We start from the raw sequence: 14711 nt of genomic DNA, 5'->3' as shown, positions 1-14711 counted from the left end.
CATTTGTGATTAAAACTCTTCAAAAAAGTTTGAGGAGTACATAGAAGTAAACTACCTCAACATAGTAAAGGCCATATATGATAAGTCTGCAGCAAACATTATTCTCAATGGTGGAAAACTGAAAGCATTCTCCCTAAGATCAGGAACAAGACATGGGTGTCCACTTTCACCACTATTATTCAGCATAGTTCTGGAAGTCCTAGCTACAGCAATCAGAGAAGAGAAAGAAATAAAAGGAATCCAGATCAGTAAAGCAGAAGTAAACCTCTCACTATTTGCAGATGACCTGATACTGTACATAGAAAACCCTAAAGATAGTATCAGAAAATTACTAGAGCTAATCAGTGGATTTAGCAAAGTTGCAGGATACAAAATCAATATACAGAAACCACTTGCATTTCTATATACTAACAATGAAAAATCAGAAAGAGAAATTAAGGAATCAATCCCATTCACCACTGCAACAAAAAGAATTAAATATCTAGGAATTAACTTACCTAAGGAGACAAAAGAACTGTACACAGAAGACACTAAAGAAAGAAGTCAAAGGTGACATAAACAGATGGAGAGATATTCTGTTCCTGGGTAGGAAGAGTCAATATTGTGAAAATGACTGTACTACCAAATGCAATCTACAGATTTAATGTGATCCCTATCAAATTACCAATGGCATTTTTCACAGAACTAGAACAAAAAATTTCACAATTCATATGGAAACACAAAAGACCTTGAACAGCCAAAGCAGTCTTGAGAAAGAAGACTGGTGCTGGTGGAATCAACCTTCCTGACTTCAGATTATACTATAAAGCTACAGTCAGCAAAACAGTATGGTAGTGACACAAAAACAGAAATATAGACCAATGGAACAAGATAGAAAACCCAGAGATAAACCCGTGCACCTATGGGAACCTTATTTTTGACAAAGGAGGCAAGAATATACAATGGGGGCAAAGACAGTCTGTTCAACAAATGGTGCTGGAAAAACTGGACAGCTACATGTAAAAGAATGAAGTTAGAACACTTGCTAACACCGTACACAAAGATAAACTCAAAATGGATGAAAGACCTAAACATAAGACCAGAAACTATAGAACTCTTAGAGGAAAACATAGGCAGAACACTCAATGATATAAATCAAAGCAAGATCCTCTGTGACTCACCTTCTAGAATAACAGAAATAAAAACAAAAGTAAGCAAGTGGGACCTGATTAAACTTAAAAGCTTTTGCACAGCAAAGGAAAGCACATAAGCAAGGTGAAAAGACAACCCTCAGAATGGGAGAAAATAATAGCAAATGAAATAACTGACAAAGGATTAATTTCCAAAATATACAAGCAGCTCGTACAACTCAATGCTAGAAAAACAAACAACCCAATCAAAAAGTGGGAAGAAAACCTAAACAGACATTTCTCCAAAGAAGACATACAGATGGTTAACAAACACAGGAAAAGATGCTCAACATTGCTCATTATTAGAGAAATGCAAATTAAAACTATGAGATATCACCTAACACCAGTCAGAATGGCCCTCATCAAGAAGTCTACAAACAGTAAATGCTGGAGAGGGTGTGGGGAAAAGGAAACATTCTTGCACTGTTGGTGGGAATGTAAATTGATACAGCCACTATGGAAGATGGTATGGAGATTCCTTAAAAAACTAGGAATAAAACCACCGTATGACCCAGCAATCCCACTCCTAGGCATATACCCTGAGGAAACCAAAATTGAAAGAGACACATGTATCCCATTGTTCACTGCAGCACTATTTACAATTAGCTAGAACATGGAAGCAACCTAGATGCCCATTGATAGATGAATGGATAAAGTTGTGGTATATCTACACAATGGAGTATTACTCAGCCATAAAAAGGAATACATTTGAATCAGTTCTAATGAGGTGGATGAATCTAGAACCTATTATACAGAGTGAAATGAGTCAGAAAGAGAAATATAAATACCATATTCTAATGTATATATACGGAATCTAGAGAAATAGTACTGAAGAATTTATTTACAGCGCAAGAATGGAGAAACAGACAGAGAATAGACTTATGGACATGCGGAGAGGGGAGGAGAGAGTAAGATGTATGGAAAGAGTAACAAGGAAACTTACACTTCCGTATGTGAAATAGATAGCCAACGGGAATTTGATGTATGGCTTAGGAAACAGAAACAGGGGCTCTGTGTCAGCCTGGAGGGTGGAATAGGGAGGGAGGTTAAATGAAAAAAAAAAAGAAAGTAGTATTTGGTCATCTGTGACATCTGTTGTAACCAGTCAAAAGTCTGCTGTCTGCTGCCCCTTTTCAGATACACATTTTAAGATTTTTATATCATCTTGCATATTCTGTCATTTTGTTTCAATGTATTAGCTGTGGGTTTGTGTTATGTATCTTCTTCAGGATTTAGGGTTCTATTGCAAACTAGTCTAATGATTTTTCATTATGGAAAATTCTCTACCAATATGTCTTTGACTATTATCTCTCCTTCATTCTACCTCTGATTTATTTATGTAATCCTTATTAGCTGCATTTTGGACCTTCTTGCTTTGTGTTCCATGTCTCAATTTCTCTTTCATCTTTATACCAATTCTTTGTCTCTTTGAGCTGTATTTTGAGCATTTTATTTTTTCAGCTTTATCTTCTTTTTTTCAAATTGGAGTATAATTTCTTCACAGTGTTGTGTTAGTTCCTGCTGACAACAAAGTGAATCAGCTATGCATATACTCACATCTTCCCCTTCAGGAACCTTCCCCCCACTTCCTATCCCAGACCTCAAGGTCGTCACAGAGCACTGAGCTGAGCTCCCTGTGCCATACAGCAGCTTCCTACTAGCCAAGCACTCAACTCTTACCTACCCACTAGTATTCTTTTTGTATCCATATTTCACTTGTCTGGGGTGATATTTTATTAATATTTAAAGATTTAAATAGTATTTAAATATCTAGTTGTTTAAACATTTAAACAATAATTTAAATAACACATTTAAACAAATATTTAAACATTATCAATTAGTAATTAACAATATTAATGATATTATTACATATTTAAATATTATTAAATAATGAATATTACTTAAACATTTAAGTGTTCTAAGTAAGACAACTAGCATGAATACGTTTGGAAATAAGAACAACTTATTGGCAGGATCAGAGATGTGAGCGGCTCCATGGCTAGTCAAACCTCATAGCAGCAGTTCTAAGGTTCAGGAACAAAGAGTTTTGTTTCTGCAGCAGAATGTTATAGAGGTTGATTGAGAGAATCGTAGATATAACAGGGATTATACAATACTTTTGCCTGGAAAATCCCATGGACAGAGGAGCCTGGTAAGCTGCAGTCCATGGGGTCTGGAAGAGTCGGGCATGACTGAGCGACTTCACTTTCACTTTTCACGTTCATGCATTGGAGAAGGAAATGGCAACCCACTCCAGTGTTCTTGCCTGGAAAATCCCAGGGACAGCAGCAAAAACGAACACTAGATTCAAGAAGACTTATTTGGATCTCTGCCAAGGGCGTTTATTAAAATGATGTATGAAGAGGACCTCATTTATAGTGCTATTTTACCCATGCAGCTTTGGGTTAGGTAGAAGTGAGTGTATTCCTAGGCAATTCTAAAATAGATATCACACTTTAAAAGATTCATACATATCTTGTACTTCTTTGGTAGTGGGAGGGCACAGTTTAGATTTAAATACCAATGGAATTGTCTTCTTACTTTTTAAAGATTATTCAGTGGATTTCTGAGAACATCTCTGCCTGCCATTCATTTGACCTCATTCAGGAATTTATAATTGGTAGGTGTTTCTGATGGTGCATGTTAAATTGAATCCGTGATCCTTTTGCTTAAGGGAAAGCAGTAAATTGATAAGGCCTCAATATGTCAAAATGTTGGATAGGAGCATTTTATTTTTAAACTCTATTGTAGTCAGCTGCTAATTAAACTTCATTCTCTTGTGGTTTTGCAAGAAGCTGTGACTCCTTGGAGACTGATGAAATATAAGACATGATCTTGATTCTATAACCTTGTCAGTGATTTTTTTTTTCCACTAAAAAGTAATGCTCAGCATTGTGTTGGCTGGTTCTGTGTGAAGTGATATAATGTCATTTGGACAGATGTACACGTCAAATAATTTTTAAAGTTGTTCTCAATGTAAAAAGTAAAACCTGAACATTTTAATCAGCAGACAGAACCGTGATGATTAGCCTTTTGAGAATGAAAAATAAGGCAATGAAAACTTTTGTTGGTTTGCTTGTTTTGGTGAATTACAAAGTCTACTGCCTGTTCTTCATATTAAAACATGTCTCCCCCTCCCCAAACTTACTCAGCTTCTTCATATTGGAGCATTTATCCAGAGACAAGTAACATGGATAAGCTTTTGCCGTATTCCTCACTGCTCACTTGGGATACAGTAAGTTAACACTTTATATATTCCTTGTGTAATTAAAATTGATTCGCAGTTGTGGGTCAGTTGTAGGATGTCCTTGTCTCAGTAACCAAGGCCGTGATTTCATTTCTATTTTGACTCATGAGAATCTGAAAATGAAAGTGAAAGTCACTCAGTCGTGTCCGACTGTTTGTGGCCCCGTGGACTATACAGTTCGTGGAATTCTCCAGGCCAGAATACTGGAGTGGGTAGCCATTCCCTTCTCCAGGGGATCTTCCCAACCCAGGGATTGAACCACATTGCAGGTGGATTCTTTACCAGCTGAGCCATAAGGGAAGCCCAGGAATACTGGAGTGGGTAGCCTACCCCTTCTCCAGCGGATCTTCCCAACCCAAGAATCAAACTGGGGTCTCCTGCATTGCGGGCAGATTCTTTACCAATTGAGCTATCAGGGAAGCCCCCATAAGGATCTGAATTGGGGATTTCTGGCAGAAGAAAGACAGTGAATTGTTACTGTTGGCCAAATGTATTTAACATAAAACTCTAGAATTAAAGGAGAAGATACAGTGTATGTGTTACTCTTCCTACTACCAAGCAGAATGAAGCTTCTATCATCTTCAAATTGTTTCAGTTTTTAAAGATTTTTTAGCAGCGGAAGTAGATGAAAATAAATCTTAGGATTTTATAAATGAGCAGCGGCTGGACCACTGCTGTTATTCACAGCCACTCTATTTACTTAGTAGATTAGCACCTTCATAAACTTTTCCCCCAGCCTTAGGAAGAAAAGCTGTGATAACTCTAGAGTGTCAAGATCAGTTAAAGTCAGTAATCTTAAGCAAATTCACCCCATTCATCGTTTTCTTCCTGTTGGTCCAGACTCCCTTCCTTTTAGTTGGGAAGAAGTGTCACAGGAGAAAATATTGTTCATTTTCTCTTGAATGTGGTTCAATAAACTGAACTTTGTTGGATCAGAAGTGAAACCCATGTACAGGCTGCCCCTGAAAAAGGTTCTGCCTCTCCTCCTTACGTGTTTAGATGTTAGAACTACTGTGTGCTTACTCTTGAGGCAGTGGTTTGTATCAACAAGGCATTTAGAAAAATAAATTTATTCCAGGAGACACTGGAAAATAAGTACTAGGATAAACTGTATAACTTCCCATTTTGCTTTAAAACTATCTAAATTTAATCCTTTAAAAAGGCCTTTCAGATGTGTTTGATTTTTAATTTTTTTGGTGGTGGCCCTGTCATGCAGCATGTAGGATCCTAGTTCCCCCTACCAGGGATCGAAGCTGTGCCCTGTGCAGTGGGAGCATGGAGTCTTACTAGTCTTCCAGCTAGGGAAGTCCCATGTTTGATGAATTTCTGAATTTCTGACATACACAATGGAAGTGTTTTCCCAAAGGCCCTTTCTTCTTGTCTCTCACTGTTAGAGCTGTTAAACTTTCATGCCTCGTTGTGAAGTTATAAGGGAAGATCTGAGCTTGTTTCTTCTCCAGGTCCTCACTGTTTGAAGAACAAGGGTTCTTCAAACGTGCAGACTCTGTGGTAAGGTGGCAGGAAGTTTGCAGGTTAACCCCCACCTCCATCCTGGCCAGAAGCAGGAAATGTACATTTCAGCTTCCTCCCCTCGCCACCGATGCTGGCTGTCACTATCCTGTGTTCAGTGTCTGGGAGACTAAACAGGACCTCTAGTTCCCAGGGTTGAGAATATGTTAGTTGGGATGTTGTGTGACTGTCACCCTGACAGACAGTTCTTCACATTTGTGTTTCTCCTTTTTTGTGGGGCAGAGGAACTTTGTGGACACATAGAGTGACATCAGGAAGTCCTATGAGAAATACAATATGAAAAATATGAAAAAACCCAGTTAAACCACTGCACAGAGCTTATTTTAAGGTTTACCACGTTGCTTTAAAGTTCTTGTGGTTAGAGTATGTTACCTTAAAAGTCTCTCCTAGTTCTGAAATTCTATGATCCTATGATTTGATTTTAGCATTGATATAAATCATTTACTTTTCTCTAATCTGCATATGCTCTTAATGCTATACCCTTAATAAATACTTGCCACAATAGAAAATTTTAATTCATACTTCTATTACTATATGAAAATAAATTATTTCTGTAAATAGCTGAATTGGATTTTTTAAGATACTAGAAAATATGGTGCTCTTACACATAGATAATCCTGAATTATGCTTTTCAGACAATGAGGCCTGTTGTGCCTATTTTAAGATGCTATTTATAACCTAAAACTGTAGTGAAATTTCTGTTCCTGAGTAGTGATGAGTGAAGCACAGATAGATTCTTTAAAAAGGCTTTCTCCTGTCAAGTGAAGATCTCAGTTGCTTGAATGTTCTGAAAATTTATTTCTCCATCCCTGTGATGCTATTTTTCTCAGGAATATTGTATGTTAATGAAACCCAGGACATTTGAGTTCTAAACAAATACTAGATTTTATTTCTATTTTCCCATATATCATCTACTTTTCTTTTAGGAAATGAAAGAGGAATTGACAAGTTGAGAGATTAGTAACAACAAGGAACCACTCTTTTCAAAATAAGTGGCAATTTTGGCAATTTATCTTTTTGTTTAAATTTTTGTTGTAATGCTCATGAGTTAGAAGAATGTTATTATTTGGATTTCCTGATATGAATTGCCTCTTGCACATTTGCCATGGTGATTGTGCTGTGTAAGCTCTTTATGGAGATCTCTTATTTCTGAAATTATGTTGGAGGATGAAGTGCAGAACAGTTTTCCGCTGAAGTCAAAAAAGAATCCCAGTAGTAAGATGGGAATCAACGTAATATATTTAAATGAAGGGGAAGAGGGAGAAAGGAGTAAAAAAAAAAAAAGAAGAAGAAAGTGTCCACCTTATCATCATACTTGATGGTGCAAATGTAATTTGCCTCCTTTGTTCTTAAATGAAAATGTATAAATAATACATTATTCTGTGTTTCTTCATAGTAGTCTTATTCTTTCCTTTAGTGATACTGTCAACTATCATAACTGTAACTTTACAGAATATTTCCTTCCTGAGGTAAGAGATAGGCTGTGTTCACTAGTATTTATAAACCCCAAGGTTTATTTAAAGTAGAGGTTAGCAAACTGGGAGCTGCCCTCAGCTTCTGTGTGCACAGAAAACACTTCCTGAAGGCTCGGGCTGGTGGTAGTTGATACGTTCAGCAGTTGTGTGTATTTCCCCCCTCCACAGGAAATTCCTGGAATAACCCTTGTGACAGAAGAGATTCCGTTGCCTCTTATGAAGGTAAGTGCTTACAGAGAGACAAAAGCCCAGGCCTGCATGGCTTCCTTGCTGGCCTCCACAGTCACCTGCCCCAAACGTCATGGCGGCTCCAGAAGGGATTGTAAACTATCGGGGGAGGGTGGGCTGAGGGGTAAGGCTGGTTGTCTAGGCAGTCCTTCCTACGTGGTAGTCTCTAAGGAAGGTATCAGGGCAATTCTTAGGAGTGCTCTTTAAAGAGGGAGGTTTTCTGAAGACAGAGAATACGAAGCATGTAGAAGTCATACTTTCCACTGTGCTTGAAGCCAGTCCACGCTGGAGGAAGTCCTCTCAGTCTTCTCTAGAGGACCTGAGAGGTGTGGGTTTTTTTTCTCTTCATTTACTTTGTCACCCCCTCAACACATACACACACACACACACACACACACACACACACACACCACAGAATCTTAAAACCATTAAGTAACCTGGGCTGGGATTATCTAGTTTCCTTCTGGTTCTGAGAGCGGGCTTTCTGCTTCTGAAGAGTGGCCTGTTCAGGCTGTCTCTGTGGTCTCAGAGCACCTTCTTCCTGCCCGCCAAGCGGCAGTGTCTCTCTACAGTCTGGTGGTTTCACAGGAGTTTCTAAGACAATGGGGAGGGTGGGGTAAGGTGGGTGAGTAGAAAAGAATGTGTATGTTGTTAAAAACTGGGGAGTATTTTAGCAGTTTCCTTGAAGCTCCTTTGTTGTTTTTGGCACTGCCTCCTGTTAATTATAGCTTGCTGTGTGCTGGGAAATCTCAGCTTCTGGCAGCAGGCAGCCCAGTGTGCCTCTTGGTATGTACATTTGATTCTTTTGAATCCATGAAGAGCAGGCCAGGCCCAGGAAGCTGGGGGGAAGTTGTGGGCGTTTGAGGTCATGGTGATGCCCTGGGGGTGAGAGAGGGCCAACTGGGGCAAGTTTAGTGGTTCCTGGTTTTGGACTTCAAGCATCCTTTAAGTGGAGATGGGTAAGAGAGGTTTCTAGGCAGCAATGTGAGACAGCTTTGAAGATCTACAAAAGCAGGAAAATGATGTAAAAGAAAGGTTTGATTAATAGCTTAAAAGATTCTTATTAAGAACCTCCATCCTTTAGTTTTATTGTTTTTGCTTTTACCACTAGTTCAACAAATCCAGAATGTGTTTAATGGACACGCAATAAACCAGTGAAGGAATTTTTAGAGGAGAGGAATGTCACCCACAGTTCTTTAATTTCTAACATAACTGTCGATTTGCCCCATTTCCTCTTGGTCTTTGTCACAGGTGCTCATATTTTGCCTAGTAGAACTGGCTATCTAGTGATATTTAATAAAGATTATGAATTATAGTATATCACACACATTTTCATGTTGGTACATAAACTTCATAATTTTCATAATTATGATTTATAATTTTATAATTATGATTTATAACTCTATAGGTTTCCACTGTGTTGGTGTGTCTTAGTTTACTTAATCATTCTTCCATTTTGAGACATTTAGTTTGTCTCTAGCCCCCACTGAAAAAATTATATTTGCTATTAAAAATAATTTGGCAGTGAATACTTTTATGTAGGTTTTTCTTGGTGTGTGTGTGTGTGCGTGTGTGCGTGCGTGTGTTGTTTATTTATTCCTCTAAGGTTAAATGTCCAGGAGTATTACTGAGTGAAAGGCCATGACAATTTTTAGAGCCTTTGATTTTTATTGCCAAACTCATATTCAAAAAATGTTGCAATAATTTACAGTATTATACGGGATTTATTGGTTTATCAGTTTTACTATAACCTTACCAACACTGTATATTTTCATTTAAAAAATTAAGTATAAAACACTGATGGGAAGGTTCTCAAGATTTTTACCCATTGATTTATTCTAAGAATACAATTTGTCTTTGCTTGGGAACAAGCCAGCTTATTTTTGCACTCTCTGACTTGTGTGTGTGTGTGTATATGTGCGTAAAAAATTATTTTTTTATGTAGTTCATTTATTTCCTTCTTTGTTGTTCACTTTGCCTTTTCCTCTCCTTTTTCTACTCTCCCCTAATTGTCTTTAACATTTGGCTCTGCAGAGAGTTATTTCCCATTAACTGTTCCCAAACATGCTTGGGAGTTCTTCCGAGATGCTACATGTTTTCATATACGAGTCAGAAGTATTACATAGGACAAGTTTGAGCTGTAGATCTCTTCACTGTCCTTTCCATGCAAACATGATGCATCAGGGAAGCCATAGGAATGCCGAGGGATTTTCCCTTGGACTCAGGAGAAGATGGTACTGAGTTTGGTTTGGGCAGCTCCTGCCCCTCTCCCCCAACCCCATAACTTATCGAATCTTTCAGTTCACAAGACACTTGGCCTTCACAGCTCTCATTTGTTTCCCCATCTCTGCCTGCATAATACCTCTCACTATAAGCAGCTGCCTTTGACCTACTTCTACCGCGGGTCCCAGCCCAATTATATTGCAATGGATCTTGTTGTAGTAGCATATCCCCCCTGCTTTTCCTCCCTCCCTAGCCCGTTATGTGACAATTCTTGCAGCTTCCCTGATAGGAGTTGGCTCTGAGCACCCTTAACCTGAATCACAAGTTACCTTTTGAAGGTGTGCTTGCTGCTGGATTTTCCATGAGGCCCAAGGGACCCCTGTCTGCTCTGAGCACACTTGCTTCCATTCTGTGTGTAAGATGACTGCCCTGATAAGGAGTCTGGAGAAGGAAGGACAAAATGAAACTAGACGAGCACTTTCCTTCTGGTCTTCGTGCAAATAATTTTAGTGTGAAGTGGAGTACTTTATAGATGTTTAATATATGGACATTGAATTTAATTGGTTTATACCAGTCTATCATCTGAAAGACAAAAGGTTTCCTTTATAGAATGGTTTCCAAAAGAATTTTAAAAAATGAAACAAAAAAGTATTTTAAAACAAGATCTGCACCTTAAAACCTTAAAAGGAATGTCATTGAGAATGGCCTTCCTAAGAATGATTTAATCCCTTCCACAGGAAGTCATGTAAGAATTAAAAAAAAAAAAGTAGAAACAATAGTTTACTTGAATGTCAAGAATGGAGAAATGGAGTATTTTCATTAAAGTATTTTTAAGCCAGACATCTTTAGTTTCATTTTATACAGTAAGGAAGGCTTTAATTTAACCATTTGTGTTGTGACTATTAACTATCTGACCCAGAGACTGGGAAGGAGAAGGACTTCAAGCCCTTTCCCAGTTATGGCCACTCTAAGTGAGGGGGCTGCTGCAGTGTCCATCAGCGGTCTGGATGCCCCTGAGCAACTGGAGAAAGAGTGGTTTTCACTTGATTATGCTTCTTCTCTTAAACACTTAAAAAGTGTTTAAAAAATACTGTTTTAATTGGGCAAAGCATGAAGATAATTAAGCTTTTAGTGAGGCACAAAAGACACCTTTTTTCCTTTACCCTTCCAGTGCAGATGGCCACCATCACTTGAAGAAAATGTTTCTTAGCAACTCAAAGTGTTGAATCGTAACAACTTACAGTTTTTAAAAATGAGAATTGTTGCTTTGACAACAGTGTAGTATTACCAGAAATGTCAATTGGTTACGTGTGAGATATTGACTTTCCAAAGTTTAGTTTGTACATATGTGATCTTGTGATATAACCAGAAATATATCTTTTATCTTCTTCCATGATTCCTGGCACAGAGCTCCTAAAATCTTTGTGATTTCCTAAGTGATAAGAACTATAGGGAGATCTTTTGTTATAATGCTTAGGGCTCCAGTTCCTGAAAAAGCTCCGGAGCACAAAGGTGAAAAGAAGGTCTTATTATTCCTAACAAGCCCCTTTCAGCCACACCTGAGTTTGTCAATGAAGTTACTTTTGGAAAGCACCTAAGGGTGGAGCTGGTTGCCGGTAGAACCGACCATGTGATTAGAGGGTTGGCCCTTTCAGCCCTCTACCAATACCACCTTCCAAGGCTAGAATGGCTAGAGATGAGTTCAGCCACTGATGGCCAATGGTTTAATCAATTGTGCCTGTGTGATGGAGCCTTCATAAAGAACCCTAGTTGAATCTTTCAGAGATTTAATGGGTTGGATGAATATATGGAGGTGCAGGGGTGGGGGTGGTGCACCCGAAGAGGACATGGAAGCTCAGAGCCCATTCCTGCCCTATGCATCGCTTCAGTCTGGCTATTACTGAGTTGTATCCATTTATAATCAACTGGCATATAGGAAGTAAACTGTATTCCTGAGTTCAGAACCACTGTAACATATATAGAACCCATGAAGGGGGCGCTGGGAACCTCGGATTGATAGGCAGTTGGTCAGAATCACAGGCAGCAACCTGGACTTGAGATCAGCATTTGAAAAGGGGGCAGCCTTTTGGGACAGAGTCCTCAACCTGTGGGGTCTGATAATCATAGGACACCTTGCTGGCACTGGAGAATTGATGAATGTGGAGGAAGAAACCCACCAGAAGTAATTTGGTGACCAGAAGTGAAGAATTTTGTCAATAGACTGTTGGAGAGAAAAAACACAAGTTATTCCTATATAGTGTATTTTTAGAGGCAGAGAATTATGGCAAGTTCAATTAAGATTGTAGAAACATAATTTTATAATGGTCCAAAGAAACACTACTTGTTAGAGACAGCACACCAGGCTGGAAAATTTATTCCTGTCATTATCTGTAGAGATAGGAGTACCTTCAGTTTACTTCCCAGATATGGAAATTGAGGAACAGACCTGGTCAAGGATTCCTATTTTTCTTTCTCTTCTGCCAGTCATTCGACTATGCTGCTTTTGTTCGCAGTTTGGTTGAGAACAGAATGTTTAATTCTTAAGGTTGAGACTAGGAAACTATCTTAGCATGGGATTTCTTAAGATACAAGCTGATCGTGAGATGTAATAGTTTAGAAGCATATTTAGTAAATTACATTAAAAATCACATCCCATTAAAAATGAGTACTACCCAGCTGGGAAGAGAAGAGAGAGCTTTTTACTAAATGTTGGGACAAAGGAGGAAGTCCACTTGTAATAGGAGAATTTGCACATACCACATGTGGTCTTCCTAGCAGGAAGCCTCAGGAGTTAAAGTCACTGTCCTTGTATGGATGGCCCTGTTTAGAGCATCTTGGCTTAGTATGGTGCCTTGCTAGCTTTATGGACACACAGATGTTTCTATTTTATTCTGTTTGTACTGGAGGTAGTGGGCCACTGTGTTTCTCTGGGCTGTAAGTAAAAGCTGATACTGAGATAGTATCCACTGAGGAGACAAGTTTGATGCTTTACCTTTACTAGTTGAGCCCTGGCATGAAGGGTAAAGTTGGCTTCCTCTTCTGTGAAAGAAGATGCTGGTTAATCAGCAGATGTAGGATCAAAGCCAGAAGGCCTTTAAGAAATGAGAAGCAGATATTTTTTTCCGGGTAGTAACTTGCAGATGAGCCAATAAGTACCACAGTGCTTTTTTTTTTTTTCTTTTTCCTTTCTTGGTACTTCTTTTTTAAAGAGGAAAAAAATCAAATTTATTTCCCACATAAGTGGAAAACAGTCTCTTAATATAACCCTTTAGTCCTTTTTTTTCAATTAATATTAGTTGTGGTGGGCTACATTTGGTAATTATTTCATGTCAACCTAAAAGTCAAATTAAGATTATTTCTCAAGAAGAGACTTGAAATAATTCTCCTTCCTTAAAAATCAAAATGTAAAACTGTCCCTTGTATAGGGAAATGCTCCTGGGTCATTCCTTAAGGATCTGATGGCTTCTAACACCAGAGTCTTCCAGAAGTAGCTAAACTCATGAGTATTTTCTTATAAAGCATTTTTGTGTATTTGAAAGCATTACAAGCTCTTTTCAAGAAGCTGGCAATGTGCTTCTTAGATTGTCGTGGCTTTTCCTCTCCCGTTGTCCCTGATGAATATGGTGCTTAGTACTCAGCTAGTGCCGTAAATGCTGGCTGACAGAGAGGAGTGTCTTTCTGTGCTCCCGGGCTGGCTGGTAGGGTGTGATTGTGTAGCTCCCACGCCCTCTTCCCCCCAGACTATGTAACGACAGCTAGCATTTCACCTTGGTGCTTCTTTTACTCTCTGGGTCAAGGAATGTGCTGGTGTTACTTTGGCATTTGAAGACTCTTTGAAGGTTAGATTGAACCTCCTCTCTAACCCTATGTCCTGTTACGTCACAACACAATTACAAGTCTTCAGGCAGGTGGTTCTTCATCAGCCTTTAAGCCAGAGATGTAGATGAGAACCTTTGAGAGTGGCTAAGAGACTGCCATGACCTGAATGTGCTCAAGCATGTTCTCAGCCCAGGTTGAACAGTAGACATGCCTGGGGAATGTCTAAAACTCATGAAGCCCAGGTCACAGCCCACACCAGTAGGAGTCTAGGGAATGGGACCCAGGTGGTTACTGAGGTTGGCAGTCATACCCTAGGGGCAGATATATTCACTGCAGAGATTGAAGTGCCATGGCTTGTTTTCTCTACTTTTTCTAAAGCTCTGTCTATGGTCTGAATCTTTGCTCATTTCCTGGGAGCTGCACCTGGAACATCCTCTCTTCACTTTTCACTTATGTATCCATTTTCATCTTCTGGGTCTTATCTATTTCCAAGACTTCCAAATGGGCTTCCCTTGTAGCTCAGCTGGTAAAGAATTCACCTGCAGTTCAGGAGACCCCGGTTCGATTCCTGGGTCGGGAAGATCCCCTGGAGAAGGGATAGGTTATCCACTCCAGTATTCTTGGGCTTCCCTGGTGGCTCAGACGGCAAAGAATCCGCCTACAGTGTGGGAGACCTGGGTTCGATACTGGCTTGGCAAGATCCCCTGGAGGAGGGCATGGCAACCCACTCCAGTATTCTTGCCTGGAGAATCCCCATGGACAGAGGAGCCTGGCAGGCTACAGTCCATGGGATCGCAGAGTTGGATATGACTGAGTGACTAAGCACAGACTTCCAAATAGACCTTCCAATTTATAATGATCTTCGTAAATTTTCATAGCTTAAAAAAATTGCCTTCTTATCTAGTAGATACCAAGTAGTGACATATGCCATTAACTGTTTGCTCTCTCTCAATATCCATATTGTAACATCCAGCCCAGTGACCTCCTTCAGTCACCTACCCGTATTAAATGCTGCTGCTA

The 14711-nt window shown here is 39.2% G+C and overlaps 1 protein-coding gene across 1 annotated transcript in view; it reads left to right on the top strand.

The window, feature by feature from the left end:
• The window catches only part of GSAP (gamma-secretase activating protein), an 89536-nt gene that overhangs the window by 49321 nt on the left and 25504 nt on the right, over positions 1–14711 (top strand). The window contains exons 17-19 of the mRNA XM_018047267.1: positions 3720–3789; positions 4322–4404; positions 7590–7643. Of these exons, the coding sequence (XP_017902756.1) occupies positions 3720–3789; positions 4322–4404; positions 7590–7643 (207 nt within the window). The remainder of the gene's footprint in view (positions 1–3719; positions 3790–4321; positions 4405–7589; positions 7644–14711) is intronic.

This window comes from Capra hircus, chromosome 4 (genome assembly GCF_001704415.2).
Source record: "Capra hircus breed San Clemente chromosome 4, ASM170441v1, whole genome shotgun sequence".
NCBI classification, from domain to species: domain Eukaryota; kingdom Metazoa; phylum Chordata; class Mammalia; order Artiodactyla; family Bovidae; genus Capra; species Capra hircus.
This window is presented reverse-complemented; position numbering and strand designations above follow the sequence as displayed.